At 41.1% G+C, this 27,652-nt stretch overlaps 2 protein-coding genes across 2 annotated transcripts; both read left to right on the top strand.

Annotated features, from left to right (window-relative positions):
• The first annotated feature begins 2,963 nt into the window (after positions 1 to 2,963).
• On the top strand, positions 2,964 to 3,443 carry LOC132038559 (uncharacterized). Its single transcript, XM_059429210.1, has one exon. It carries the CDS (start codon positions 2,964 to 2,966, stop codon positions 3,441 to 3,443), a length of 480 nt encoding a protein of 159 aa, XP_059285193.1.
• Positions 3,444 to 3,449: 6 nt separating this feature from the next.
• Positions 3,450 to 3,827, top strand: LOC132038557 (uncharacterized). The gene has a single exon (XM_059429209.1). The coding sequence runs from the start codon at positions 3,450 to 3,452 to the stop codon at positions 3,825 to 3,827; it is 378 nt and encodes a 125-aa protein (XP_059285192.1).
• The last annotated feature ends 23,825 nt before the right edge of the window (positions 3,828 to 27,652 follow it).

Below are 27,652 nucleotides of genomic sequence, written 5' to 3'. Positions count from 1 at the left end.
ATCAAGCACTTTATGATACTGTGGAGTCAAATACTGTCGGTTCCGGAAAACTAAAAAACAGCATAAAAACTAACCTGGAATTTAACCCATCTTTTTTCCTAAGGAAATATCTTCACCAGACACAGATATCTGTAAATCATCAGGTGGCTGTCTCTCACACTCTTGAACTAATACACATATATAGTGAAAGACCTACATAAGCTCGATCAGACCTTACTCACTCAATAAATTAAAGTATAAGAGTAGAAATTTCACTTACAGATCAGAAAAATATTTGAACCCTACACAATAATATATAACAATTAAATTATCTTGTGTTGGTTAATCTAACCATGAAGATGAAACGTGTAATTCGGAACCTAGCCAACTTGGTGACTTCTTAATTATAAGAAGAGACTAAACATTTTAGCATTTGTCCAGGATGTTCTACTAAAATCTTTGAATAAAGCCGTAAAGGAAAATTCATGTTGGTTAAAGATCTATAGCGGTTGAAATTTTTTTTTTTTTTTTTTTTAGTGGTTGAATCAACTTGGAAAAAGGAAGAGCATATTCTTCCCTTATTTATTTTTGTGGGTAGCTGAAATCAGGGGCGGAGCCAGCTTATATCCCAGGGGGGTTCCGCCGGCGAAAAAAATTGATATATTTTTTAAACTTAAAATTATTTTATTTTGTATATATAGTAGGTGTTGAACCCCCCCTTAACCCTTCGTATATTTACCTTTTAAATTTTTGAACCTCATGAATGAAAATTTTGCTCAAAAGGCCCGTAATGTTACAAAAATGTTAAAGCCCATGAAAACACAGCAGACATGTGTATACATAACAAAATAAAGCTCGACACATGGCAGGATGGGAATGGGACACGTGGCAGTTGGAGTTAAAACGTTGCTTAGTCATTTTGTTAGGTCGGAACAAGTCCGAATAAACCGGAGCAACCCTTCCACTAGTTGGTTCGGGTCATTGAAGATTAACGTTACATGACCGTCAGTTAGTGTAAAACGTTACACTTTAGAATTAAAGTAGCATTTATTGTCTATTATTACTCGTTATTAGAATTGATGCGACTCGATCGAGAATTATGACTATAAAAGGAGTCTAATAGCCCACTGTAAAGATCATCGAAATACGACTTCTTACACTGATTTATACAATCCAGTCTTTATAATTTGCATATTTTTATTATTCTTTTGCTCCGGATCAACACTTATTATCAAAGGCTAAAGCGTGCAAGTGCTCCACCGGAGGAAAACTTATCAAAGAATTCTCTCCGAGGATCTTACAAACCCAGGCTTAATTATTTCATTTCTGCTTTATATCGACTTATTGACTTGATTTTCTTATTTATTATCAGTTATTCTTATTTATTATCAGTTATTCATTCATTATTTATAACAAATCAATTCACGTATCCTTTAAACCACAAACAAATTTAACTGTACTCTTTTTAGGGTAAACAGTTTAGCGCCCACTGTGGGGCTAAGGATAATAGTGGTATTGTTTTGTTACTCTAATTACCTTACTTATCACTTTCAAATATTTGCTACCAGGTAATCTGGAATTATGACAAACACTGGAATTCAAGCTAATGGGGTGTTGAACAATGTCAATGCGTAAGAAAGAGATCCGGCAATAGGAGAAGTCAGGGCGAGGAATGATCAAACCCAGATTCCTCTTGTGGATCCAAGCATACGGGAAATGATTTGACTCCTAATGATGACCATGAAGAAGAAGTGGTGGCTGTAAATCCAAGGCTAGCAAAGATCCTAGACCTGCTGGAAAAGCAGCAAAAAGTTATTGCTGACCTACAAGCATGAAGGAATAATGCTGGAACAAACCTACCAAATACGAATGCGGAGCAAGGAGAAAGCAGCGGTGATACCCAAGGTGGCAAAATGACACCGGACGTTATCCAGTACCTGGAGGCCCTTTCCAGTCGGCTAGAAAAGAATGAGAAAGAATTAAACAGTCGATTGGATCGGAACGAAAAAGAATTTAAGGCGTTCAATTCCCGAATAGACCAGATTCTAAGAGCCCCGACGGTACAGAAGGGACCGAATTCGAAGAGATATTTTCAGTTTCCATTTCCGTCAAGCGCAGCGCCTAAGTTGATCCCGAAAAGGTTTAAAATGCCGGATCTACCCAAATATAATGGGACCACAGATCCTCAAGAGCATGTGACCTCATACACATGCGTGCGTTAAAGGGAAGGATATGCAGCCAGATGAGATTGAGTCTATTTTACTCAAGAAGTATGGAGAAACATTGTCTAAAGGTGCAATGATTGGGTATTTATTGCTTCCGGAGCATTCGATTCATTCTTTTGAAATGCTTTCATCAAAGCGCATGCTGGAGGAAAGAAGGTGTCAACGAGGAAAGTAGATATCTTCAAGATTGCCCAAGGCGATGCTGAGTTGCTCCGTGAATTTGTTATAAGGTTCCAGAAGGAACAGATGCTGCTACTGGCTGTCCCGGACAAATGGACAGCAGAGGCATTTACCAAGGGATTGAATCCTAAAAGTTCGAGTGCCTCATTAAAGCTAAAAGAAAACCTATTAGAATTTCTCACTACAACATGGGAGGATGTTCATAATAGGTATGAATCAAAAATTCGAGTGGAAGATGACCAATTCGGGTTGCCGGCAGGGTCAATTGGTCAGGTTCGAAACCATGACAAGCCTAGGAGAAATGTTGATCCTGAGTTTGGGTTTAGGAAGGAAAGTTATCAGCCTTATGGTTGATCGGAGCGATCCCGTTCGGGGCCGGAGCGGAGCCACAATAATCAGTTTGAGAGAGCAACCTTCGACAAAAATGACATATACAGTGACAAATTTTTCTCAAAGGCTGACGCGATTAACGGTATTTAAAACCCTAGTTTGTCAGAATATTGTTTCAACGTCGATCTGGCTGGGTTGGTTGCTGCTCTGGAAAAAATTGACGATACCAGGTGGCCTGATCCTATACTAATGGATCCTAGCCACAGAAATCCAAATTTAATTTGTGATTTCCACGGGACTCATGGGCAGCGGACTGTTGATTGTCGTCACCTTAGAGATGAGATTTCAAGGTTATTGAAGAACGGACATTTAAGGGAATTTCTAAGTAATAGAGCCAAGGATGGTTATGGAAAGAGCAAAAGTTCGAGCAGGCATTTTGATCAGGTCGAGCCTAGTCAAGTGATCAACATGATAATGGGGAGAACCGAGATTGCGGGAACGCCTTTCATCACAAAAAGGATGAAGTTTTCAATAACTCGAGAGAAGAGATCGCGGAGCTTTGTCCCAGAAGAAGCAATCATGTTCACCGATGAAGATGCGGATGGCGTTACTCTTCCCCACAATGATGCTTTGGTGATCTCTGTTATGATTGTCGATTGTCAAGTCAAACGAATATTGATTGATCCGGGTTGTTCAGCAAACATATTCCGGTGGAAAGGGGTGGATTAATTGTCAATGTTGGATAAACTAACACCATCTTCCAGAGTGCTTAATGGGTTCAATATGGCAAGTGCGGCAGTAAAAGGGGAAATTATATTGCCAATCAATGCGGGAGGAATGCTCAAATGCACCAAATTATATGTCATAGATGGTGACATGAGTTACAATATGATCTTTGGGAGGCCTTGGATACATGATATGAAGGCGGTACCTTCGACATTGCATTTACTTCTCAAGTTCCCAACACCAGATGGAATCAGACAAATTCGGAGTGAGCAATCGACAACAAAAGAGATGTTCGCTATTGAATCACATGAGAGGGAAAATCCAGAGCACGAAAAGGAAGAATCACTTTCAGCATTTGAAAAAAGGATTGAAACTGGAGCAAAATAGCAATTAAGCTAGTCGGCCCAGCAGTACAACGCGCAGATCGTGGATTCACATAAAGTGGAAGTCGCTTAGCCAAAAGTTGAAGAGTTTGAAGAAGTGGAAACCTATGGAGTACCGAGGTCGTTTGTAGTCTCGGATGAATAGGACGCCACAAAGTCCACTATAGAGGAGTTGGAGCAAGTTTTTTTTTTGTTTATCAGCAGCCGGAAAGAAAGGTATATCTGGGCACCAGATTGTCTCCGGAGCTTAGGCTTAAGTTTATTAAGTTTCTTAAAGATAATATCAATTGTTTTTCTGGGTCCCATTTAGACATGACAGGAATTTCGCTGAAGGTAACGACCCATAAACTCAGTTTGGACCCAAGGTTTGCTCCGGCAAAGCAAAAGAGGAGACCCATAGCAGACTACAAAAACAGGTTTGTTAAAGAAGAGGTAACTAAAATATTGAAAATAGGGTCTGTCAGAGAAGTAACTTACCCTGACTAGTTAGCAAATGTAGTTGTGGTACCTAAAAAGGGAAACAAGTTAAGAATGTGCATAGACTTTAAAGATTTGAATAAGGCATGTCCAAATGATTTATTTCCTTTACCTCACATTGATTGAATGATTGATGCAATAGCGGGACATGAAATGCTAAGTTTTCTTGACGCTTATTCCGGGTACAATCAAATAATGATCAACCATGAGGACCAAGAGAAGACTTCATTTATTACTAAATATGGTACGTATTGCTATAATGTTATGCCCTTCGGTTTAAAGAATGCGGGAGCCACTTATCAGCGTTTGGTTAACCGTATGTTTGAAAATCAAATCGGTAAGACCATGGAAGTTTACATAGATGATATGTTAGTTAAATTTCTTTGTTCGAAGGACCATTTGAGTCATTGGCAGGAAACATTCGAGGTGCTCAGGAGGTTCAACATGAAATTGAATCCAGAAAAATGTGCTTTTGGAGTTGGCTCCGGAAAATTCTTGGGATTCTTGGTGTCAAACCGGGGTATTTAAGTGAACTCAGAAAAAATAAAGGCCATAGATAAGATCCTGGAGGTATTGGAAGACATTAAAGCTGTACAAAGGTTGGTAAGGCTGGCGGGGCTAAGCCGCTATATTTCCCGTTCTTCCGAAAAGAGTCATCACTTCTTCTCGTTATTAAAGAAGAAGAAAGATTTTGAGTGGACACCTGAATGTCAGCAAGCTTTAAAGGATTTGAAGAAGTACCTTTCAAGTGCACCTTTGTTATCTAAACCGGTGGCAGATGAGCAACTTCTTTTGTACTTGGCAGTATCTGAAGTAGCGATAAGTGTGGTTTTGGTCAGTGAAGATAAAGGTATGCAATTTCCTATTTTTTATATTCGTAGGACCTTGGCAAGCACCGAAACCAGGTACCCTCATCTGGAGAAATTGGCTTTAGCATTTATAACCGCTGCTAGAAAATGAGGCCTTATTTTCAGTGCCATCTTATTTGTGTTGTAACAACTTATCCGTTAAGGAATCTATTGCATAAACCCGAAATCTCAGGTAGGTTAGCAAAATGGGCAGTTGAAATTAGTGGGTATGATATAGAATATAGGCCTCGAACGACTATAAAATCTCAGTATTGGCTGATTTCATCGCGGATTTCAGCCTGGGATGTTGCTTGGGGTTGAAAAAGAGTTTATAATTTCTTGTAAGGAATTACTCGGGATCTAAGCCTTATTTACAGATAGGGCAACCAATGTAAAAGGGTCCGGGTTAGGTATAGTTCTTAAGACTCCTTCTGGGGATATAATCAGACAGGCAATTAGAACTGTACATTTAACTAACAATGAAGTCGAGTATGAGGCAATGAATGCAGGTTTGGAATTAGCCCGAAGTCTGGGAGGGCGAGGTCATTGAGGCCAAAAGCGATTCCCTTTTGGTGGTTAATCAAGTCCATGGTATTTTTTATGTAAAAGATGATAGGATGCAGAAGTATTTGGATAAGGTTCAAAGGCTGTTGCGCCGCTTCAAGGAGTGGACGATGGATCATGTGTCACGGGAACAAAATGTAGAAGTTGATGCCCTTGCAAATTTGGGGTTGTCTACTGACGCTGAAGGGATCAGTTCCGGAAAGGTGGTGCAATTGTTGAATTCAGCATTGGATACCAGTCACGATGAGGTGAATTCTACAAGTTTGACTTGGGATTGGCACAATAAATACATAGATTATCTATGCGATGGCAAGTTACCAGATGACGCAAAAGAATCTCGGGCATTGTGAACAAAAGTAGCTCGATATTGCATGGTAGACTTGTATAGATGATCTTTTTACGGTCCACTGGGTAGATGCTTGGGACCGGGAGAAACGGATTACGTAATGAGAAAGGTGCATGAAGGAGTCTGCGGGAATCATTCCAGTGCGGACTTGTTGGTAAGAAATTTAATTAGGGCAGGTTAATATTGGTCTCAGATGGAGGAGGATGAAAAAATATTTGTCCAGAAATGCGATAAATGCCAACGACACGCTCCGATAATCAACCAGCCGGCGGAACTTTTGCATCCGGTGGTGTCACCTTGGCCATTTATGAAGTGGGAGATGGACATTATGGGACCATTGCCCGCAGTACTCGGTCAAGTCAATTTTTTGCTTATCATGACTGACTATTTTTATAAATGGGTGGAAGTAGGTGCTTATAAGAAGATAAGAGAAAAAGAAGTTATAGACTTCATTTATGATCATACTATTTGTCGTTTTGGAATCCCAAAGGAAATAGCCAGTGACAACTAGCCGCAGTTCATGGGAAGAAAGATAACAGAGTTCTTCGATGGATTAAAAATCAGACGGATTACCTCAACTCCTTATCATCCAAATGCAAATGACCAAGCTGAGTCAACACATAAAACAATTGTGTAGAGTTTAAAGAAACAGTTAGAATTGGCGAAAGGAAGATGGAGAGAGTTGCTACTAGAAATATTGTGGGCACACAGGACAACTACGAAACTCAGCACGGGGGAAACTCTATTTTCATTAGTGTATGGGGTCGAGGCCTTGATTCCAGTGGAGATAGTGGAGCCATCTTTAAGGTATACCCATGCAAATAAATAAGATAATAACGAAATATTATTGTTCAATTGGATCTATTGGAAGAACATCGGGAGATGGCTTTGCTCAAGATCATTGCGCAAAAGCAGAGAATGGGAAAATATTGTAATCGTCGGACCAAACTCAAATACTTCCAAGTGGGAGATTTGGTCTTGCGGAAAGTTCCCTTAGCACTCAAGATATGAATGCTGGAAAGCTGGGTTCAAATTGGGAGGGAACTTACCGTATAGCGAGCATCACGGGAAAAGGCTCGTACCAATCGGAAACAAAAGACGGAACGAAATTGCCGAACAATTGGAATGTTAGCCATTTGAAGCGATACTATCATTAAGTTAACATTGTTACCTTAATACTAACGGAATTTCAGGTAAAGGTCATGCTGATACGGGAGAACAAAGGAAGCTAATTCAGAAGCCCATTCAGTGATTGCTGAAAACACGTGCTGAACTCTTTTTTTCTTAGATCGATTTTTATCCCAAAAAGTGTTTTTCCGGCGAGCTTTTTAATGAGGCGGCAATGTAAAGTGTGTTACTCCTTTTTAAAAAATGGGAGCTTACTTTAGATCGGGAAGCAGAAATTCACTGAAGAATATTCGTATGCTGCACTGGGGACTACCGAAGGAAGGATTAACATTATTCTAGTCCTCATCTTTCGCACTCAAACACTGAGGGGGATACCACACCATTGAACCCTCAGAAGAGAATATGTAAATCTTAGCAAATACTAGGGACCGCTGCCAAGAGTTGACCACAGAGAGAATTCATAACTCCCAGTGGATCCTTGGCAGCCCCCCTCCCCCTTTTTTATTGTTTTTAGTCTGGTTGTAAGTATAAATTGCAAAGAAAAAGTTTAAAAGTCAATAAAAGACTAAGACTTTCACTGCAAAAATGGAAGTTTAATTTCCTTAAGTTTGTATGCCTGAAGTGAATAGGAGACGTCCTATTCATAAGCATAAATGCAAGGTCCTTGTTAACAAATTTTATTCGGAATAACTATTGCCCGAATAAAGCATAAGTCGGACAAAGAGTACCCGACACCTCGCGCACACTAAAGGGTGAATTTAAAATCCCTAACGGTTAAGCGAAAATCGAATCAATGTCAAAACACCATCATAACGGATTTGATAAAAACAAAACAAAGTTAACAAAACACCATTGTCTTAAAGGCCGGTCAGGCCAAACCAAAAGTTATAAAATTAAGTATTGAAATTGTCAAGGATACACTCCCCTCATCAGGATCAACTTGTCGGAGTTGGCAAGGTTGCTTGGGGCCAGAGAAAGAGTCGGGCTCAAGGAAGCATCTTCGTCGGCTACAACACCTTCGTCATCACTTCCTTAATCTTCATCTTCGCCATCGGAGTTGTCAGAGTCAAGGTGAGGAGCTGGGGGTAATGCTTCGGAGGCTTTAAGCTCAAGTCTACGAGCTTCTTCTATTCTGTCCTCAAGGTTATCAATTCCCTTTTTGGCTTGTTCAAGAGTATACCTTCGGCCTTTCCAAGTAGTATACTCGGCATGAAGAATAACCTGGGATTATCGAGCCTTAACAATAGCACGAGCCTCGTCCCGTTGCAAAAAAAACTTTATCGCGTTTAGTTTGGAGGACACTATTATGCTCTGTTGGAGCAACCAACCCAACTTCTAGCCTCTTAATCTCCAGAGATTGCTGATAGCTTTGCTCTTTCCATAATGCAAGATGATGATTGTGTTCTTGCAGCATCGCACTTATTTTATCATCAATTCTAGAAAGCTCAGCATTCAATCTTCGGACTTCAGCATCCAGAAAAGATACCCTCTAAACACTAGAGTGCAAAACCTTATCTTGAGCATCAAATTCAAACTGAAGCCTAGAAAGATGGCCTTAAAGCCCATCAGCTTGTTGGCTGAAGGCTTCTCTTTATTCTTTCACTTGCTCGAGGTCTTGATTAGCTTTCTGAAGAAACCTTTTAACTTGTTCAAGCTCAGCTTTTAAGGCCGGGATATCGCCGGTTAGTTAAGAGTCCCTTCTGCTGAGCTCAGACTTGTAAAACTCAATCTCACGATTCTTGTCCTCCAAATTAGCGGTTAGCCTGTCAAAGTCTTCAATACAGCGCTGTGCCTTCACTAATAAGAACCCCGCCGGAATAAGAAAACAAAGGGGGAAGGGAATGGAGGGTCAAGAATGTGAAGAAAAGTAGTAAACAGAAAAAGGTGGAGTAAAAGTTTACCCGAGGAGTAGTGTGCATGCCTTCATTAAAAAGACACCTCCAAGAAACGCCATCCATCTTATCCTTGTCACACTCTGCGACCAAAGCTTTCAAGTAATTAGCAACACCAATGGGCCTTGAAAGAAGGTTAGTATCCTCAGGAACCGTTATGGTGACTGTCTTAACTTGATCTGGGTTAACAATTGGAGCAGGAAAGACATCAACTAATCGTGCCCGAGAAGAGGCATGATCCCTTGGCGCACGAGCAGCAGCTCTATGAGATAAAAGCCTTGTTGGGATGCTAGGTTCTGAGGGCCTCGAAGGTTCGGCCTTGGGGACTTCTGGAAAAGGGATTTCCACCAACGGAAGTGTCAGCTTCAGAGAAGAAGTGATTAAGATTTTCCGCATCAAAATGTATGGGGGAAATAAACTGGCAGAATGACTCTCCGGAGTAGGCCCCGACCTGACCCTTTTGGCCGGTATATAATCTTTTTCAGTTTCCTCATCATCATCAACAATGACGGCATCAGGAACAAAGGGGACTAGTGAAGTCAAAGCATTTCTGGCTTCGTTGGCAGCATTGGCTTCGGAAGAAGATTCCTCTATGGAGTTCCTCTTTCTTTTGAGAGGACTGGAACCAATCGGTGCAGGGACGTCAGTCATCGGCTTCTTTGAAGACCCGGAAGGTTTCTTCTTCCTCACTTTCTTGACAGTAGCTTGGGCGGAAGGCGCCGGGTCTAAAACAGGGTCCATTATGACGACCCGTGGTTGAATGGTTCCTTTGGGAAAACCTAAAGGAAACCAATGAGAGGCTTTATAAGAAAAAGAGTGTTAACATGCGGTAACCAGAAGGAAAAAAAATCGTAGTGAGTCATTTATTCTCAAAGCTGGTTGGGAATCGATAAGAAATCGAACAGGCATTCAAACTTGGACCAAGTATTAATATCAACTCAAGTTACCGTTATTCTTAGGTTTCCACCGATTATTAGAAATCTCTTTCCACGTTCGGGATTCACGACTTGAAACATCTAAAAGCGCTTGCACCCATTCGGGAAAGTGCAAGTCGGTGGAAGGTCTAATTTTGTTGGCTTTAAGAACATAAAAAAAAATAGTATAAGTGTACACGAAGTTGAAATTTTAAAGAGATAAAGACTTACGCGCTGGGTTCCATGTTTCTGGTATAGGTATGTCTCTTTCTTCAACAATTTCTGCCGTGGAAAAGGCAACAAATCTTTCCATCCAGCCACGATAGTTGTCATCGTCCAGGCTGGTGATGAGCAAGATTTACCACGCTTGGATACGGTGATAATTCCACCCCGAAAAATTCTGGTGGTATAAGCCCTTATAAAATCATCCAAGGTGAAAGGGCGATCCGCTTTGTTGGCTAGGAATCAGATGCAAGCTATTGCTCTCTAAATAGACGGGCCAATTTGGGCAAGGCAAACGTTGCAGCGTTTGCACATTTCTGTGATCACCGGATCAATTGTCGGTACCAGGCCAAATGTAAATGAATATGTATATACATTAGAAAAACCCGACCTGAGTTTAGTGACATCGTCATCAGGGTCAGGAACAATGATTTAGGAGAGGGTTCCCCATTTGCAGTCCTCGCGGACTATTTTTAGAGTAGTAGCAGTGATGGAGGAAGGGTAGTTTTTTATCATATCACCTCTATCGCTTTGAGCAAGTACCTTTTTTGGGGTAAAGTCATCATTGAAGTGTAACGAGCTGGGGATGTATGAATAGAAGGATTCTTTGACTAGAACTCGGGGATTGCCACTGACGGCGTTGTCGCAGGCAAATGGCGGCAAAGAGTCTGATGAAGAAGATGGAGCAGAAGTGGATGAAGGTCTGGTCTTGGCCATGCTTTTTATGATTAAAATGGTGATTCACAATATTGGAAGATGGGAAACTGGTTTGAAGGGAAGGAGAATTTTAGAAGATTAAGGATGAATAGAGCAATTTGAGAAGTATAAAAAGTGATTAGGAAGGTTTTGGAGTTTCTATCGCATAGACCTTCATTATTACGAAACGATTCGAAATCCGAACCGTCTAAATTAGCCAATTCGGGGAAGGCACGTGGACAGAAGTGCCAGAATTGAAGAGACGTACGTCACTGTCAAGTCCTAATTCCGGGAACGTGCGGGCACCTACCATATCCCACCTCGGTAGGCGAACTCGTCCCTTATTCATAACCTAATCAACAATAAAGTAAACCCAATCACCAGAATATATGATAAGTCTAACATAAATAGATAAATAAAGTAAGTGCGGAATAATACATCAATCCCCGAGAAACTGGTCTAGGCCGTACAAGAGCCACTACAGTAATCCATAAGTCTGAAATAGTAATACATAGTCTATAAGTAGAATATAGTCTAAGAATAACAAGTAAGACAACTAGAAGAAAGGATACATCAGGGCTGTGGATCCATCCAAGTGCTCACCCTAAAATGCTCATCAATTAGCCTCGGGACTCAATCACGAAGAGAGGAAGTCAATCCAGTCACGTACTCTGCACTCAGAAAAGAATGCAGCAAGGTAGTATCAGTACAAACACTATGTACTTGTAAGTATCATAGGCCGACAACAGTTAGATAACATATGCATAAGAAAGAGACTGAAAGATAGAATGCTCACAATCAGATACAACTCAACACAGTCAAAGAATATAATATCCAGTACCGAATTTACCAAGTCAAGCATATCTCCTCAAAATTAACTATAAGTCCGAAATACCATCTCAAGAACTACTATCAAGTCCACATATCACCAAAAGATCAACCATCAAGTCCAGTTACAATGCCATATGCAAATATGAGATGAATGCAATGCAAATGCAGCGATACACACACACTTCGGGCGGAATATCTCGTCGCCTAGACAGTCATGACCCATGGGGGACTGCTAAGTCCATGTACATGCTGTGGCGCACAGCCCAATCCAATAGTCAATGTTGCGGAACGTGCAACCCAATCCCAATCAGTGTTGTGATACGTGCAACCCGATCCAAATAAGTGTTGCGGCGTGCAACCCGATCCTAATATATGTATAAATGAGTGTATGCATGATAACAATGCCAACAAGAATATAAGAATCAATTATGCCACACATGGACATATATCTCAATCACAATATCAGTATCATAACTTTACTTTCCTTTCCAACAACCTCAACAATGATAAATATGCTCTCCGAACCATAAGGCAATCACTAAGCATCAACTCTATAATCAATCACGCGGTGACAAGCCAACAAATCACAATAAGGCAACAACTCAATAGAACATAATAAGGCAACAAGCCATAGACAACAACAATACCAACCTAAGTATTCCATCCCAAACTCCACACCCGAAGGTTTACATGCTTTCTCCAACAGTCAATAACTCTACATATGATTCGCTAACTGAAGTTTAACAAAAAAGGTAAGCCGTAACCTACCTGGAATGCTGAACATGAGCCACGAATCGTCAAACCTTAGCCTTTCCCTTTCTTTGAGCCTCCAAATACTCAAAGTCTAATCATATTTGAGTTCTACATTAGAAATCAAGAAGAACAATACCCATATTGCTTTGCTTCTAGTCTAGGTCAAATTCTAACTCATTGAATTGGGCAAACGGACCCACAAGGGTAAAATGGAAAATTGGAAGGTGGAATATGCAATTCATGCTCTAGATGATCAAACCCACTATTCAATTGCTAAATCAACTCAAGATTAAGCCTAATTCGGATTTAAAGTGAAACCCCCAATTTTGGGTAAGAACCCTAACTTTTCAATCCTCAAATTAATCACCAATAATGGAAGAAATAAGCTTAACAACAAGAATTCATCAAATTCTATGGTTATACTAGTCAATTTCATCAACAATTTTCATTTAGGAAGTCTAGAACCCATTTCAAAAATCTATCATAAGACTCATCTTCTCCACTTTGATTCTAGTGATTCTAAGCATGGATTAAGGATTTAGGAAGGTAAATGATGAAGTCTAGGGTCAAAGATCTTACCTCAAAGAAGATTCAGTCCAAAAGCTATTCAATCCGCCCAAAGTGTGCTTAGAGAGTGATGAAGGGAAATGATAGGGTTTAAGGATTTTAAATTAAGAAAGAAGGAAATAATCAGTCTGTCATCCGCTGCAGCGGCTGGATTACTCGCTGCAGCGGGCACGCCACAGCTCCACATGGCCCGCTATGGGGACCAATACCAAAAACTCGATAAGCCACTACGGCTGCTCCCCATCCGCTATCACTAGTCTACCTCAGCGGATATCTGTCCGCTGGGGCGACATCACAATATCTCCTCACTCGCTACAGCGGTCGGTCCCTCGCTATAGCGAGACCGCCACCTCGAGTCTGGTGCCGCTGCAGCGGACACCAAACACCAAAAAATTTTAGTTTTTAACAAGTCATAACCCAAAATTCAACTATTACCCGAGGCCCCACAGATACAAAACAAACATGCAAAACACATAAAAATGCGCTGGCCTAAAGCCAAGTTTCCAACCCAAATCCCAAAATGCTCTTAAGTGCCTTGGTAACCAAACCGAACATCCTACCAAGTCATAAACGATCATTCGGACCTCTCAGAATCGACAGAATCCTGAAAAAGGTCCATTTACCAAAAAGTCAACTTTGAGTCAAGCATATCTCACTTTAAGGCTCAAACTTCCAAAAGTCACACCAAAACTTGCCGATGACCTCGGGAAAGGGTCAACAGTGGTAAAAGGGTCAATAGTTCTATAACAACCAATTGGGTCATTACATCAGATACCAATTAAATAATCGCTCATCCTTGAGCGATAAGGAATAGAAATGGGGAAAAGTACCTGAGTCAGCAAACAACTAGGGATATCTCTCGCGCATATCTAACTCGGTCTCCTAAGTAGCCTCCTTAACAGGATGATGCTTCCATTGAACGTTAACGGAAGCAATCTTCTTAGACCTCACCTTCCTAACCTGCCTATCCAGAATCGCTATAGGCTCCTCCTCGTAAGACAGATTCTCATCAAGCAACACAGAATCCCAACGAACGATATAAGAACCATCAGAATGGTACTTCTTCAACATGAACACGTGGAAAACTGAATGAAAACCTGACGAATGGTAAAGCCAACTCATAAACAACCTCTGCAACTCGACGGAGAACCTCAAATGGGCCAAGGTACCTCGGACTCAACTTGCCCCTCTTCCCAAATTGCATAACACCCTTCATGGGTGAAATCTTCAGAAAAACCTGCTCACCCTCCATAACCTCTAAATCCCGAACCTTCCGGTCCGCATACATCTTCTGTCGACTCTGGGCTACTAGAAGCTTTTCCTGAATAAGCTTCACCTTATCCACAGACTCTCTCAACAAATATGTGCCCTACGGGCGAACCACAAAAGCATCAAACCACCCAATAGGAGAACGACACCTCCTACCATACAAAGCCTCGAACGACGCTATATCGATGCTGGAATGATAACTATTGTTGAACGTAAACTCGGCTAAGGCCAAGAACTGGTCCCAATGACCACCAAAATCAATGACACATGCTCTCAACATATCCTCGAGCACCTCGATATTCCTCTCGGACTGACCATCGGTCTAGGGATGAAAAGTTGTACTAAGGTCCAACTGAGTACCCAACTCTGCCTAGAAAGCCCTCCAGAAGTGAGAAGTAAACTGAGGGCCTCGATCCCAGATAATATAAATAGGGACCCTGTGCAATCTCACGAATGTAAATCCTGGCTAACTTCTCCCTTGTATAAGTGACCTGAACTAGAATGATATGAGCAGACTTAGTCAACCGGTCAACGATAACCCAAAAGGAATCAAACTTGCCCAAGGTCTTCGGAAGATCCACAACAAAATTCATGGCAATTCTCTTCCACTTTCACTTGGGAATGGGCATCCTCTGAAGCACACCACCAGGTCTCTGGTGCGCACACTTGACTTGTTGACAATTTTCACACTTAGCCACAAATTCTGCAATATCCCTCTTTATCCTACCCCACTAGTAATGCTGCCTCAGATCATGATACATCTTCATAGCACCCGGATTAATGGAATATCTGGAACTATGGGCCTCCTCCAAAATCAAACAAATCAAATCACTAACATGAGGAACGCACACGCGTCCCTTGATCCTCATAATCCCCTCACAACAAGCATGGCCTCCTTGGCCTAACCTCTCAGAACCTTATCACGAATCTTACATAACTGGGCATCCTCAAACACGGGCCCTAATCTCGCTCCAAAGATACGATCGCCTCAACACAAAGCAAGACCCGCCCGAATCGAAATATCAAGGTGCACGAAACTGTTAGCCAGAGTCTGAACCTCCATTGCTAACAGACGCTCAGAAGCAACCAATAGGGCTAAGCTACCCATACTCACTGCCTTGCGGCTCAAGGCATCAGCTACTATATTGGCTTTCCCTGGATGATAGAGAATGGTGATGTCATAATCTTTTAGAAGCTCCATCCACTTACGTTGCCTAGAATTTAGATCTTTCTGACTGAACACATGCTGAAGGCTACGGCGATCGGTGAACACCTAACAATGGACTCCGTACAGATAGTGTCTCCAAATCTTCAAGGCAAATACTACCACTAATAACTCCAAATCATGGGTAGGGTAGTTATTCTCATAGATCTTTAACTGTCGGAAAGCATAGGCAATGACTTTAGCCTCCTGCATCAACACAGCACCCAAACCAACACGAGATGCATCACAATACACTGAAAAATCCTTACCCTCCACAGGTAATGCCAAAATCGGGGTTGTAGTCAAAAGTGTCTTGAGCTTTTGAAAGCTCTCCTCACAAGCATCGGACCACTAGAAGGGAACCTCCTTCTGAGTCAATCTGGTCAACGAAGAAGCAATAGAAGCGAAACCCTGCACAATCGACGGTAATAGCTGGCTAATCCCACTAAGCTACGAATCCCAGTCACAGTAGTAGGCTGCCACCCAATCTCTAACGGCCTCGATCTTCTTGGGATCAACCATGATCCCGTCCTTAGACATAACATGGCCCAAGAATGCCACAGACTCAAGCCAGAACTCACACTTCAAAAACTTGGCATAAAGCTTCTTCTCTTTCAACAACCCAAGGACAATCCTCAAATGACGTTCATGCTCCTCCTTACAATTCGAATATACCAAAAATCATCGATGAAGACAATGACGAAGGAATCAAGATATGGCTTGAAAATGCCATTCATCAAAGTCATAAACGCAGTTGGGGAATTTGTAAGCCCAAATGACATCACAAGGAACTCGTAATGACGATAACGAGTCTTAAAGGCCATCTTCGGAATATCCTCGGCCCGAATCATCAGCTGATGTAGCCTGATCTCAAATCAATCTTTGAAAATACTGAAGCACCCTGAAGTAGGTCGAACAAGTCATCAATGTGAGGAATAGGATACTTATTACGAATGGAAACCTTGTTCAACTGACGGTAATCTATGCACATCCTCATCGTGCTGTCTTTCTTCTTCACAAATAAAGCAGGAGCACCCCAAGAGGAGACACTCGATCTAATGAATCCCTTACTCAACAGATCCTGTAACTGCTCCTTCAATTCCCTCGACTCAGCGGGCTCCATCTATAAGGAGGAATAGAAATAGGTTGTGTGCCCGGATCCAAATCAATACAAAAATTAATGTCGCAACCGGCTGGCATACCCGGCAAATCAAAAGGAAAGACCTCCGTGAACTCACACACAATGGGCACGGACTTAAGAGGTGGAGAAGCAACACTAGTATCACGAACATGGGCCAAGTAAGCCAAACACCCCTTGCTAACTAACTTCTTCGCGTGGAGATAAGAAATGATCTTCTTCGGAGCGGGGCTCGGAGTACCCCTCTACTCTAATCTAGGAATCCTAGGCATAGCTAATGTGACTGTCATACCCAAGATAATATCAAAGTCTACCATATCAAATATCATCAAATCTACCCAAGTATCATATCCCATAAAAATAACTAAGCAAGACCGAAAGACTCGATCAACAACAACTGAATCTCCAATCGGAGTAGACACATGGACAGGAACGTCAAGACAATCACTAGTCAAATCCCAACCAATAGAATGATAGGAAGATACATGTGAGAAAGTAGACCCCGGATCAAACAAGACTGAAGCAAGTCGATGGTGAATAGAAATGTTACCTCAGATCACAACATCAGAGGCGTCAGCCTCAGGCCTACCCAGAAAGAAATAGCAAAGACCACCACCGCGGCCACTCTGGCCCGACTGCGCCCGTCCTCTAGATGCCTGAGAACCCCCTCTAACCGACTGGTGTCCACCCCTGGACTGATGAGATCCACCATGGCCTGACTGAGCACCGCCTCTGGCTGAAGAACCACCCCGGCCACTAGATGGTGCGAGTCCCCGGAGTCTGGAATCGGGAACCCTGCTGGGACCCACTCTGTCCGGATCTAGGACAAGTCACAACAAACATAGCAAGATCTGATGGCTGGAGGCCGATACACGAAAGCTGATGAACTAGAGAGACCACCACGATTAGCTAGACGAGAGTAAGAACCACCATGGGACTATCCAGCTCAATAACCACTGGGTCTAGAAACCACCTGAAGAAGCCTGCAATGCGAACTGAACAGGGCGGCTGGGGGCTGACTGATAAGGCTTGGATAACTGCCCCCACTACTGTAGTTAGAACCACTAAACCCACCATGATGACATGGCCTCTTCTCACTAGACTCTCTCAAAGATCGAGCCTTGGCAGACTCAATACCCACAGCATGATCAATAACTACCTGAAAGGAAGATTCCAAAGTCACCAGCTGGAGACAAGCAATATGGAGCGGATATACAAGCCCACTAACAAACCTACGAACCCTTTCCTCCTCCGTGGGAATCAACTGAGCAGCATACCTAGCCAAAAATAGAAATATGGCCTCATACTCTGACACCGACATGCCTCGCTGTCGCAAGTGAAGGAACTCATCTCTACGCTAATCCCTCAAAGTACGCAGCACGTACTTCTCTAAGAAAGCCTGATGAAACTGGGTCCAAGTAAGTGGAGGTGCACCAACGGGTCTGCCCTCAATATAAGTCCTCCACCAAGTCTTCGTGTCGCCGTAAAACTAAAAAGACACATAATCCACATCATGAGACTTCACAATACCCATTTTATATAGCCTCTCATGCATCTCCACTATGAACTCATACGCATCCTCGCTACGCAAGCCAAAGAACTTAGGTGGCTCACTCTTCTAGAACCTCCCAATAAGCTCTTGATCTCCAACAGTCAAAATCCGAACTGCCACGGGTCTGGGAGCACTCTCAAGGACTGGAATACCACCTAAAAGTAGGCCATGGTAGAAGCAGGATGCATCCCCATAGTCCGTCCCTGCTTGGGAGTTCGTACCCTCACTCGAGTCTGGGAACCACCTGGAGTAGTGGCACCACTTACGGCATGCTAGCAGTCAAGATGAAGAAGTACACGGGCCATAATATCTTGGAATACCAGATCAGACATGGTATCGGGGTGAGTCTGGGATGGTCCCTCACCTCCCCCGGTTGCTTGTGCTCTCTCGGGCTGACTCTCTGGAGAAGCTGAACATTCTTGGCTCTGTCCAGCCACAGGGGCCTCACCCCTGGCCGGTGCAGCTCCACGGCCTCTAGCTCGGCCGCGACCTCTCGCCTGTCCTCGTCCTCTGGTGCCTGCCCCAGCAGCGGGCTCAGGCACCTCGTCCCTCGCGATGGTAGCTCGTGTCCTCACCATCTGTGAGAGAATAGAAATGAATCAGATACCAATTTGAATAAATTAGCACAAAGGAATGAAAAAATGTGAAGCTTCGTAAATGTCACATAGCCTCTCGCAGATAGGTACGGAGCTCATCATACCTATCCGCAAGACTCTACTAGACATGCTCTTGTACTTATAGATCGGGTAACCTAGGGCTCTGATACCAACTTGTCACGTCCCAATTCGAGAACGTGCGGGCACCTACCATATCATACCTCGGTAGGCGAACCCGTCCCTTATTCACAACCCAATCAATAATAAAGTAAACCCAATCACCAGAATATACGATCAGTCTAACATAATAGATAAATAAAGTAAGTGCTGAATAATACATCAATCCCCAAGAATTTGGTCTAGGCCGTACAAGAGCCACTACAATAACCCATATGTTTGAAATACGAATACATAGTCTATAAGTAGAATATTGTCTCAGAATAACAAGTAAGACAAGTAGAAGAGAGGAGACATTAGGGTTGCGTATCCATCCAAGTGCTCACCCTAAAATGCTCGTCAATCAGCGTCGGGACTCAGTCACTAAGAGAGGAAGTCAATCCAGTCACGTACTATGCACTCAGAAAAGAATGCAGCAAGGTAGTATCAGTATAAACAGTATGTACTGGTAGGTATCATAGGCCGATAACAGTTAGATAACATATGCATAAGAAAGAGACTGAAAGATAGACATGCTCACAATCAGATACAACTCAACATAGTCCAAGATATCCAGTACCGAATTTACCAGGTCTCATATATCTCATCAAAATCAACTATAAGTCCGAAGTACCATCTCAAGAACCACTATCAAGTCCACATATCACTAAAAGATCAACCATCAAGTCCAGTTACAATGCCATATGTAAATATGAGATGAATGCAATACAAATGCAGCGATACACACACACCTCCGGCGGAATATATTAATATCTCGTCTCCTCTACAGTCATGACCCATGGGGGACCGCTAAGTTCATGTACCTACTGTGGCGTACAGCCCGATCAAATAGTCAATGCTACGAATGTGCAACCCAATCCCGAAGTGTTGTGATACGTGCAACCCGATCCAAATAAGTGTTACGGCGCGCAACCCGATCCTAATATATGTATAAATGAGTGTATGCATGATAATAATGCTAACAAGAATATAAGAATCAATCGTGTCACACATGGACACATATCTCAACCAGAATATCAATATCATAACTTTACTTTCCTTTCCAACAACCTCAACAATGATAAATATGCTCTCCGAATCATAAGGCAATCACTAAGCATCAACTCTAGAATCAATCACGTGGCGACAAGCCAACAAATCACAATAAGGCAACAACTCAATAGAACACAATAAGGCGACAAGCCATAGTCAACAATAATACCAACCTAAGTATTCCATCCCAAACTCTATACACGAAGGTTAGCATGCTTTCTCCAACAGTCACTAACTCTACATATGATTCGCTAATCGAAGTCTAACCAAAAAGGTAAGCCGTAACCAACCTGGAATGTCGAACAGGAGCCACGAATCGTCAACCTTAGCCTTGCCCTTTCTTTGTGCCTCCAAATACTCAAAGTCTAATCATATTCGAGTTCTACATTAGAAATCAAGAAGAACAATACCCATATTGCTATGCTTCTAGTCTAGATCAAATTCTAACTCATAGAATTAGGCAAACGGACCCACAAGGGTAAAATGTGAAATTGGAAGGTGGAATATGCAATTCATGCTCCAGGTGATCAAACCCACCATTCAATTGCTAAATCAACTCAAGATTAAGCCTAATTCGGATTTAAAGTGAAACCCCCAATTTTGGGTAAGAACCCTAACTTTTCAATCCTCAAATTAATCACCAATAATGGAAGAAATAAGCTTAACAACAATGAATTCATCAAATTCTATGGTTATACTAGTCAATTTCATCAACAATTTTCATTTAGGAAGTTTAGAACCCAATTCAAAAATCTATCATAAGACTCATCTTTTTCACTTTGATTCTAGTGATTCTAAGCATGGATTAAGGATTTAGGAAGGTAAATGATGAAGTCTAGGGTCAAAGATCTTACCTCAAAGAAGATTCAGTCCAAAAGCTATTCAATTCGCCCAAAGTGTGCTTAGAGAGTGATGAAGGGAAATGATAGGGTTTAAGGGTTTAACTTAAGAAAGAAGGAAATAATCTACCCATCATCCACTGCAGCGGGCTCGCTACAGTGCCACATGGCCCACTATGGCGACCAACACCAAACACTCGACAAGCCGCTATGGCGGCTCCCCATCCACTATAGCGAGTCCGCCTCAGCGGATATATGTCCGCTGGGGCGACTCATCACAATATCTCCTCACCCGCTACAGCGATCGGTCCCTCACTACAGCGGGACCGCCACCGCGAGTCTGGTACCGCTGCAGTGGACACCAGAAAATTTTGGTTTTTGACAAGTCTCAACCCGAAATTCGACTAACACTCGAGGCCTCATAGATACAAAACAAACATCAAACACATATAAAAACGAGCTATGAATTCATTCGTGGCCTCAAAATTTTCAACGAAGGTCTGTTTGACGAAGTCAACCCCCAATGGCCTATAGTCACGTTTCCAACCCAAGTCCCAAAATGTTCCCAAGTGCCTTGGGAACCGAACCGAATATCCCACCAAGTCATAAACGGTCATTCAAACCTCTCGGAATCGACTTAATCTTGAAAAAGGTCTGTTTATCCAAAAGTCAACTTTGAGTCAAACATATCTCACTTTAAGGCTTAAACTTCCAAAAGTCACACTAAAACTCGCCCGATAACCTCGGGAAAGGGTCAACAGGGGTAAAAGGGGAAATAGTACTATAACGACCAATCGGATCGTTACAGTCACATCAAGAGTCAGAAGAAATGTTTCCCCGCCAGAAGGTAAGGATTGTCTCGCTGACGTTTCAAAAACTACTCCCCGGTGTTACTTCTTTCCACCAGGAAGTGGGGGGATTATCTATATACATAACAAAATAAAGCTCGACACGTGGCATGATGGGAATGGGACACGTGGCAGTTGGAGTTAAAACGTTTCTTAGTCATTTTGTTTGGTCGAAACAAGAAGTCCCAAATAAACTCGGAGCAACCCTTCTGTACAAGTTTGTTCGGGTCATTTATGGAAGATTAACATTACATGACCGGTCCAGATTCGTAGCAAACGTTACACTTTAGAATTAAAGTAGCATTTATTGTCTATTATTACTCATTATTAGAATTGATCTGTAGCTCAATGCTGAGAATTACGACTATAAATGGAGCCTAATAGCCCACTGTAAAGATCATCAAAATACGACTTCTTACACTGATTTATACAATCCAGTCTTTATAATTTGCATATTTTTATTATTCTTTTGCTCCGGATCAACACTTATTTATCAAAGGCTAAAGCGTGCAAGTGCTCCACCAGAGGAAAACTTATCAAAGAATTCTCTCCGAGGATCTTACAACCCAAGCTCAATTATTTCATTTCTGCTATATATCGACTTATTGACTTGATTTTCTTATTTATTATCAGTTATTCATTCATTATTTATAACAAATCAATCCACGTATCCTTTAAATCACAAACAAATTTAACTGTACTTTTTTCAAGGTAAACAATATGCTTTACCATATAGTATACTCTTGTGGATGCTAACTGTATACATCTCATCTTTACAAAGTCACAGGTCATGTGTGTTTGTGGTCTATATTGCTGAGTATTGGAAAGTTAATTCTATTCTAAGGGGGGAGTATTTAACATTCTTCTTACGCCAATTTTGATCAGACTGTAATTCTCATGCCTTTTCCCTCATTTTTGTAGGTTGTGATAAGCAAAATGGATGGCAAAAGGCCAATACTAAAAAGGAATACGCTGGCTTGATGGAGTGTTTTTGCAGGTACAGTATAAGATTCTTATGGAGTCAACCGGCCAGAACTTACTCGCACCCAATATTTACATCAACCTGGATGAAATATACTATAAGTCTATGACAGACTTTGTGGCAAATTCGAGCTTTTAATTAACTTGATGAAAAACCTTTAAGCTTTTTAGAACTAAACTCATTGTAATTTTAACAATGGGTAATATTTGTTGAAATTTTTGTAGGATTTTCACATAAAATTCTATACTCTGCGTCAAAAACACTGGGTCGAATGAATTTGATGTTAGAGAATTTACTTGTGCTTTGTGCGGTCACGAGGGAAAACCAAAATATAGCCTTCGAACTTACATCCACTAATTGTCCCAAACATCTTATGACACCCTGCCCACATAGTAATGGGTAAGAGTAGGTTTTGTCTTAGAAAAACCTGTGGACGAGTGAGACTATACAAATATTTTCGTTAGATTGTTTTGCCCTACCGATTTGTTTGGCCATTAATTTTATGAAAACTAAATCTTAAAAATCGAATATTTCTGTGTGATTATACCTTAAACTATTAAAACAGGTAAATAACTTAGTCATTGTGATTCTACCTTAAGCTAGTACAACAGGTAAATAACTTATTATAACTGGTAAAACTACACTAATAATAAGATATCCATCTTTTATAATTTGAAGGTTAAAGGGTCAAATTTGCACCTGAAATATGCGAAATGGAACAGATTTGCTCTATGTTAATAGTTAGGGTCAAATATGCCCTCGTCATTACTAGTTGGGATCAAATACGCCCTCACTGTTACTAGATGAGTCAGATTTGCCCCTGAACTATGCGAAATAAATTGAATTTGCCCTTAATCTTCGTCGAAAACACCGAGTCAAATGAATTCGATGTTAGCGAATCAACCTATGCTTCGTGCGGTCACGAGAGAAAACCAAAATATAGCTTTCTGATACGATTTGACTTGGAAAAGTATGAAAACAACAACAAATATGCGAAAATTAAGATCGGAGAAATCAGATGAGATGGAAGAAATAGGAGATGAGAATAGAAGAAAGAAAGGATCTAATTCAACTAGAATGGTGATTAATCAACAATCAAAGAAGAATTAAATGCATGGGGAAAGGGAACTTGAACTCATAAATGGAAATCCAATACTAGATTATCCAAGAGATGACCAAGGTAAAGAGTTAAGAGAATCCTCCCACTACCTAACACTAGCTAATCCTAGCTTAACCTAAACTCCATAAAAGGAGAACTATTCTCAAATGAGTTTCTTCATCAATCAACAACTAACTAATGAAAATAGGCTAAGGCTAGCTTATATAGTTTTTCCTTTGCATTCCTAGCCATAATTATTTAACTAATAGCTACATTCAACATTTAACTACCCAAACTAGCAATTGTAGCCTCACATCAAATGTTTGGGCTTCTTTAAGAGGCAAGTTTTAGGCCTTGGACTCTTGGCCTCTTATACTCTTCCTCCATGCTATCTTTCATAGCTTGAAGTCCCTCTAATTGTTGTCTTCAAGTGCTTCCATAGCTTCATTCTCCATGAGCTTGGCTTGTGAAGCTTGAAAGTCCTTGGCTTGACTTCTAGTATGAGGCCTTGGAAAAGGTTGAGCAATCTGATATCCTATCATCCTTCCCTTCTTGAAAAGGATTCGTCCTCAAATCCGTACCTTGCAAGATATAAAAGAGAATGAGTACATACTCTCTCACAAAACAAATAAGGTAATCATCATAAGGCAAATGATAATACCTAAAGTAAGCATAGCATGCAACCAACACACTAAATGGCTCACTTTTATGATATAACCAAGCATCATAAGGATCTAGAGAGAGCATGTATGCAAATAATGCCCAAGACACTTGGCTACTAAAGACAATGGGACAAAGGGGTAAATCAAATTAACCATGGCATTTAGGGAACCCAACATGCACGTTCACATTGGTTCTAGCAATCAAGAAGCACATACCTCCCCTTAAGTCACGAAACAAGTGATATCCTTCATGGCTAAGTGTAAGATCACAAAGAAGACCAACCCTAGTTATAACCCTATCCAATGCATTAGCCCGCCTCAATAAAGGAGTTATTAACAAGCCAACAGCGGGGTCAAATACGAATGTATCCCCCACACTGGGTGGCAAACATTCTTTATGTCTGCCCGAAATGAAATCATGTAATAACATTAGGAAAGAATCACATTAATGGATAGAAGTGTTATTACTATACTCATTACACAAACAAGTTACCTCCTCAGCTTGAGAAAGCCTAATAATAAGTATGACCCACGTATACATACCATCCTTGAAGGAAGTATAAGATATGACTTCATACCAAGTTGTTGTTCCATGAGGTTCCTTCCAATGGTCCTTCTCTTTAAGATTCCTCCTTTGATGAAACTTCACAAACAAGTCAATCAAAAATGAAAGTTCATCAAGAGCGAGAGTTTTACCTTTAAGCTCATCAATCGTATGTCAATCTTTGAGTAGTATCTCCTCACCCTTTAGGTTAGAAGATCTAGCATGGTCCTTCCAAAATGTAGGCTCTATTCCTTTCATATCACTCTTCTTTAAAGAGCACTCTTCACCTTCGGAAGCCTTTTCCAAATATGACGTTGGTCTATCAAGTGGGCCACCAACCCTCAAGAAAGACTTTTTGTCATCGGGAAGGGTATCATCCTCCCATAGTGGATTACCAAACACTTTGTAGCCTCTAAAGGTGGCTACATATTCATAGTTACAATACATGCCATGATGTACATCACTTTCAAAAGTCATGTCATTAACAAATAAGACATTATCTTTAAAGAGAGAACAATCAATAAATGATGAGGATTCAAAACATGTGATTTCACTCTCATAAAGATAAACGTCATTTTTCAAAGCACTTTCCTTTTCATGACTATCCACATGATCAATTACATCAATATCATCACTAATTTGAGGTTCATTAAGCACATCACAAAATTCCTCAATTAGTGGACTTTCTTCACAAACAAATTGATTAAAACAATTATCCACACTAGTTAGACTCAAATTGATCTTGCAAGAAGAGTCAACTCGGTCATCTATAAGATCAACTAGTGTGTGAGCCATCTTATCACATGACAATACACTACTATTTTTATCACAAGTTTCAACACTAGGTGGACACAAATTGATCTCATAAGAAGAATCAATTCGGTCATCAAGAGGATCAACTGGTGTTGGAACACCCACATCAAAAACATTGTCAACATTCATTAGAGAACACATGGTAAAGATTCATCAAGCTCACATAAAGACAAGCTTTTACTCACACTCAATTCAACAACATGATCATTCACATCATTTGGAGTGTTAAGATTAACTATTTTACCTTGAAGTTCGCACACAACATCTTCTTTACCTCGAGTTTCAACTTTGGAGCACATTTGCTCATTCGGGTAGCCTTCAACTACTTCATGGTTTTTGAAATTTTGAGGTTCAATATTTGGCTTGCTTCCAAGAATACCTGCACCATTATCAAGAAAATTAGAGAAAAAAAAAGTTACATGAGTTAGAATGGGGTTGTGACAACCCTCTCACATCACTCCTCACAACCTCTCCTTTTTCCACTCCGGAGTGGTCACTTTTCTCTCCCTTACTCCTCTCAATCTTTTCTTTCTCAATTTTATGGGAGTTAGGACAAGTGCCAAGAATTCCTTGAGAAGGATTAGGTGAACCCTACCCTTCAAGCCTCAATTTCGCTTCACAAGGAGTGACCTTCTCTTCCTTCATTTGTTGCTCCTTGGTCAAACTTTCAATTATTATTTTGAAATTTCTTTGAATTTGTTCCCACCGTGAAGGCTCAGGATCAATCACTCTAGGAAGTGGTTCACTTGAATTTCCTTCTTGCTCTCCACCCTATGCCTTTCTTGCCAATTCTAGCATACACAAGTAATCATCTTTCACATGTAAAGGTGTCAAGGGCCAAAGAGTATGGCTTTGGTCTCCCAAGGTGATGGAATACTTGTTAGTCATTGCATCATGTGTATCTCTTCTATCAACTTTCCAAGGTCTTCCAAGTAACAAGTGACAAGCTCTCATAGGTATAACATCGCAAAGTATTTCATCATAGTACTTGCCAATTTGGAATTTCACCCAAGCTTGCGTTGTAATCTTAGAGTCAACACATTCCTTTAACCTTAGGAGTCCATAGGGTAATGATCTATATTTGACAATTTCAATTGTTCCAGAATGGTAAAACTCACCACGTTAATGCAACTACTCTCATCAATGAACATAGAACCAACACCACCTTTAATTTTGCACCTTGCAATGAACAATTTCTCTCTTTCTTTCATGAGTAGACATGCACATTTCATTACACTCATGATGCTCAACAAAATGGTCACCTTTAATCACAATACTCAAACCACCATTACACCAAGGTAACTCATTGTTATCACGGATACCACAATCATGTACGCCTTGTTTCACATTGCCCTTTATCAGATCATATCCATATTGAGCATAAGTCAAATTTGCATTAGGATAATAAGCATGAGACATTGCGTTTCTTGGGGTAGGAAATGTACGCTCTCTTTTACTTCTAGGACGACTCCGACTTACTCCAACACACACACTTATACCACTTTGCTTGGGATAGGAAGTACCACAAGGCGATGCACATGAATATTTACTAGAATATTCTTCACAAGTATCATGTTCAAACCCACTATCTTCATAGACATATTCATCACAAAGCATGTAAGAACAAGCTTCAAGTTCATCACAACTTCATAATCCATAAGAATCTTCATCAAATGATTTATAAGGTATGTGTGAGAAAGAACTATACCTCACATCGCCTCCATAACCACGGTGTGTAGTATGAAAGCCTTCATAACTCTCGTCTTTACCATAGGAATCTCCACAAGGTTCTTCTACTCCTTCATCTTCAACATAAGATCCATGAGAGCCATTTCT

Source organism: Lycium ferocissimum, chromosome 11, assembly GCF_029784015.1.
Source record: "Lycium ferocissimum isolate CSIRO_LF1 chromosome 11, AGI_CSIRO_Lferr_CH_V1, whole genome shotgun sequence".
NCBI classification, from domain to species: Eukaryota; Viridiplantae; Streptophyta; class Magnoliopsida; order Solanales; family Solanaceae; genus Lycium; species Lycium ferocissimum.
The sequence above is the reverse complement of the archived record's forward strand: the minus strand, read 5'-3'. Positions and strand labels throughout refer to the sequence as shown.

What these genes read in the sequence shown, in the direction of transcription:
- LOC132038559 (XM_059429210.1), top strand. Translation starts at nt 2,964, where the DNA reads ATGGATCCTAGCCACAGAAATCCAAATTTAATTTGTGATTTCCACGGG.
- LOC132038557 (XM_059429209.1), top strand. Translation starts at nt 3,450, where the DNA reads ATGTTGGATAAACTAACACCATCTTCCAGAGTGCTTAATGGGTTCAAT.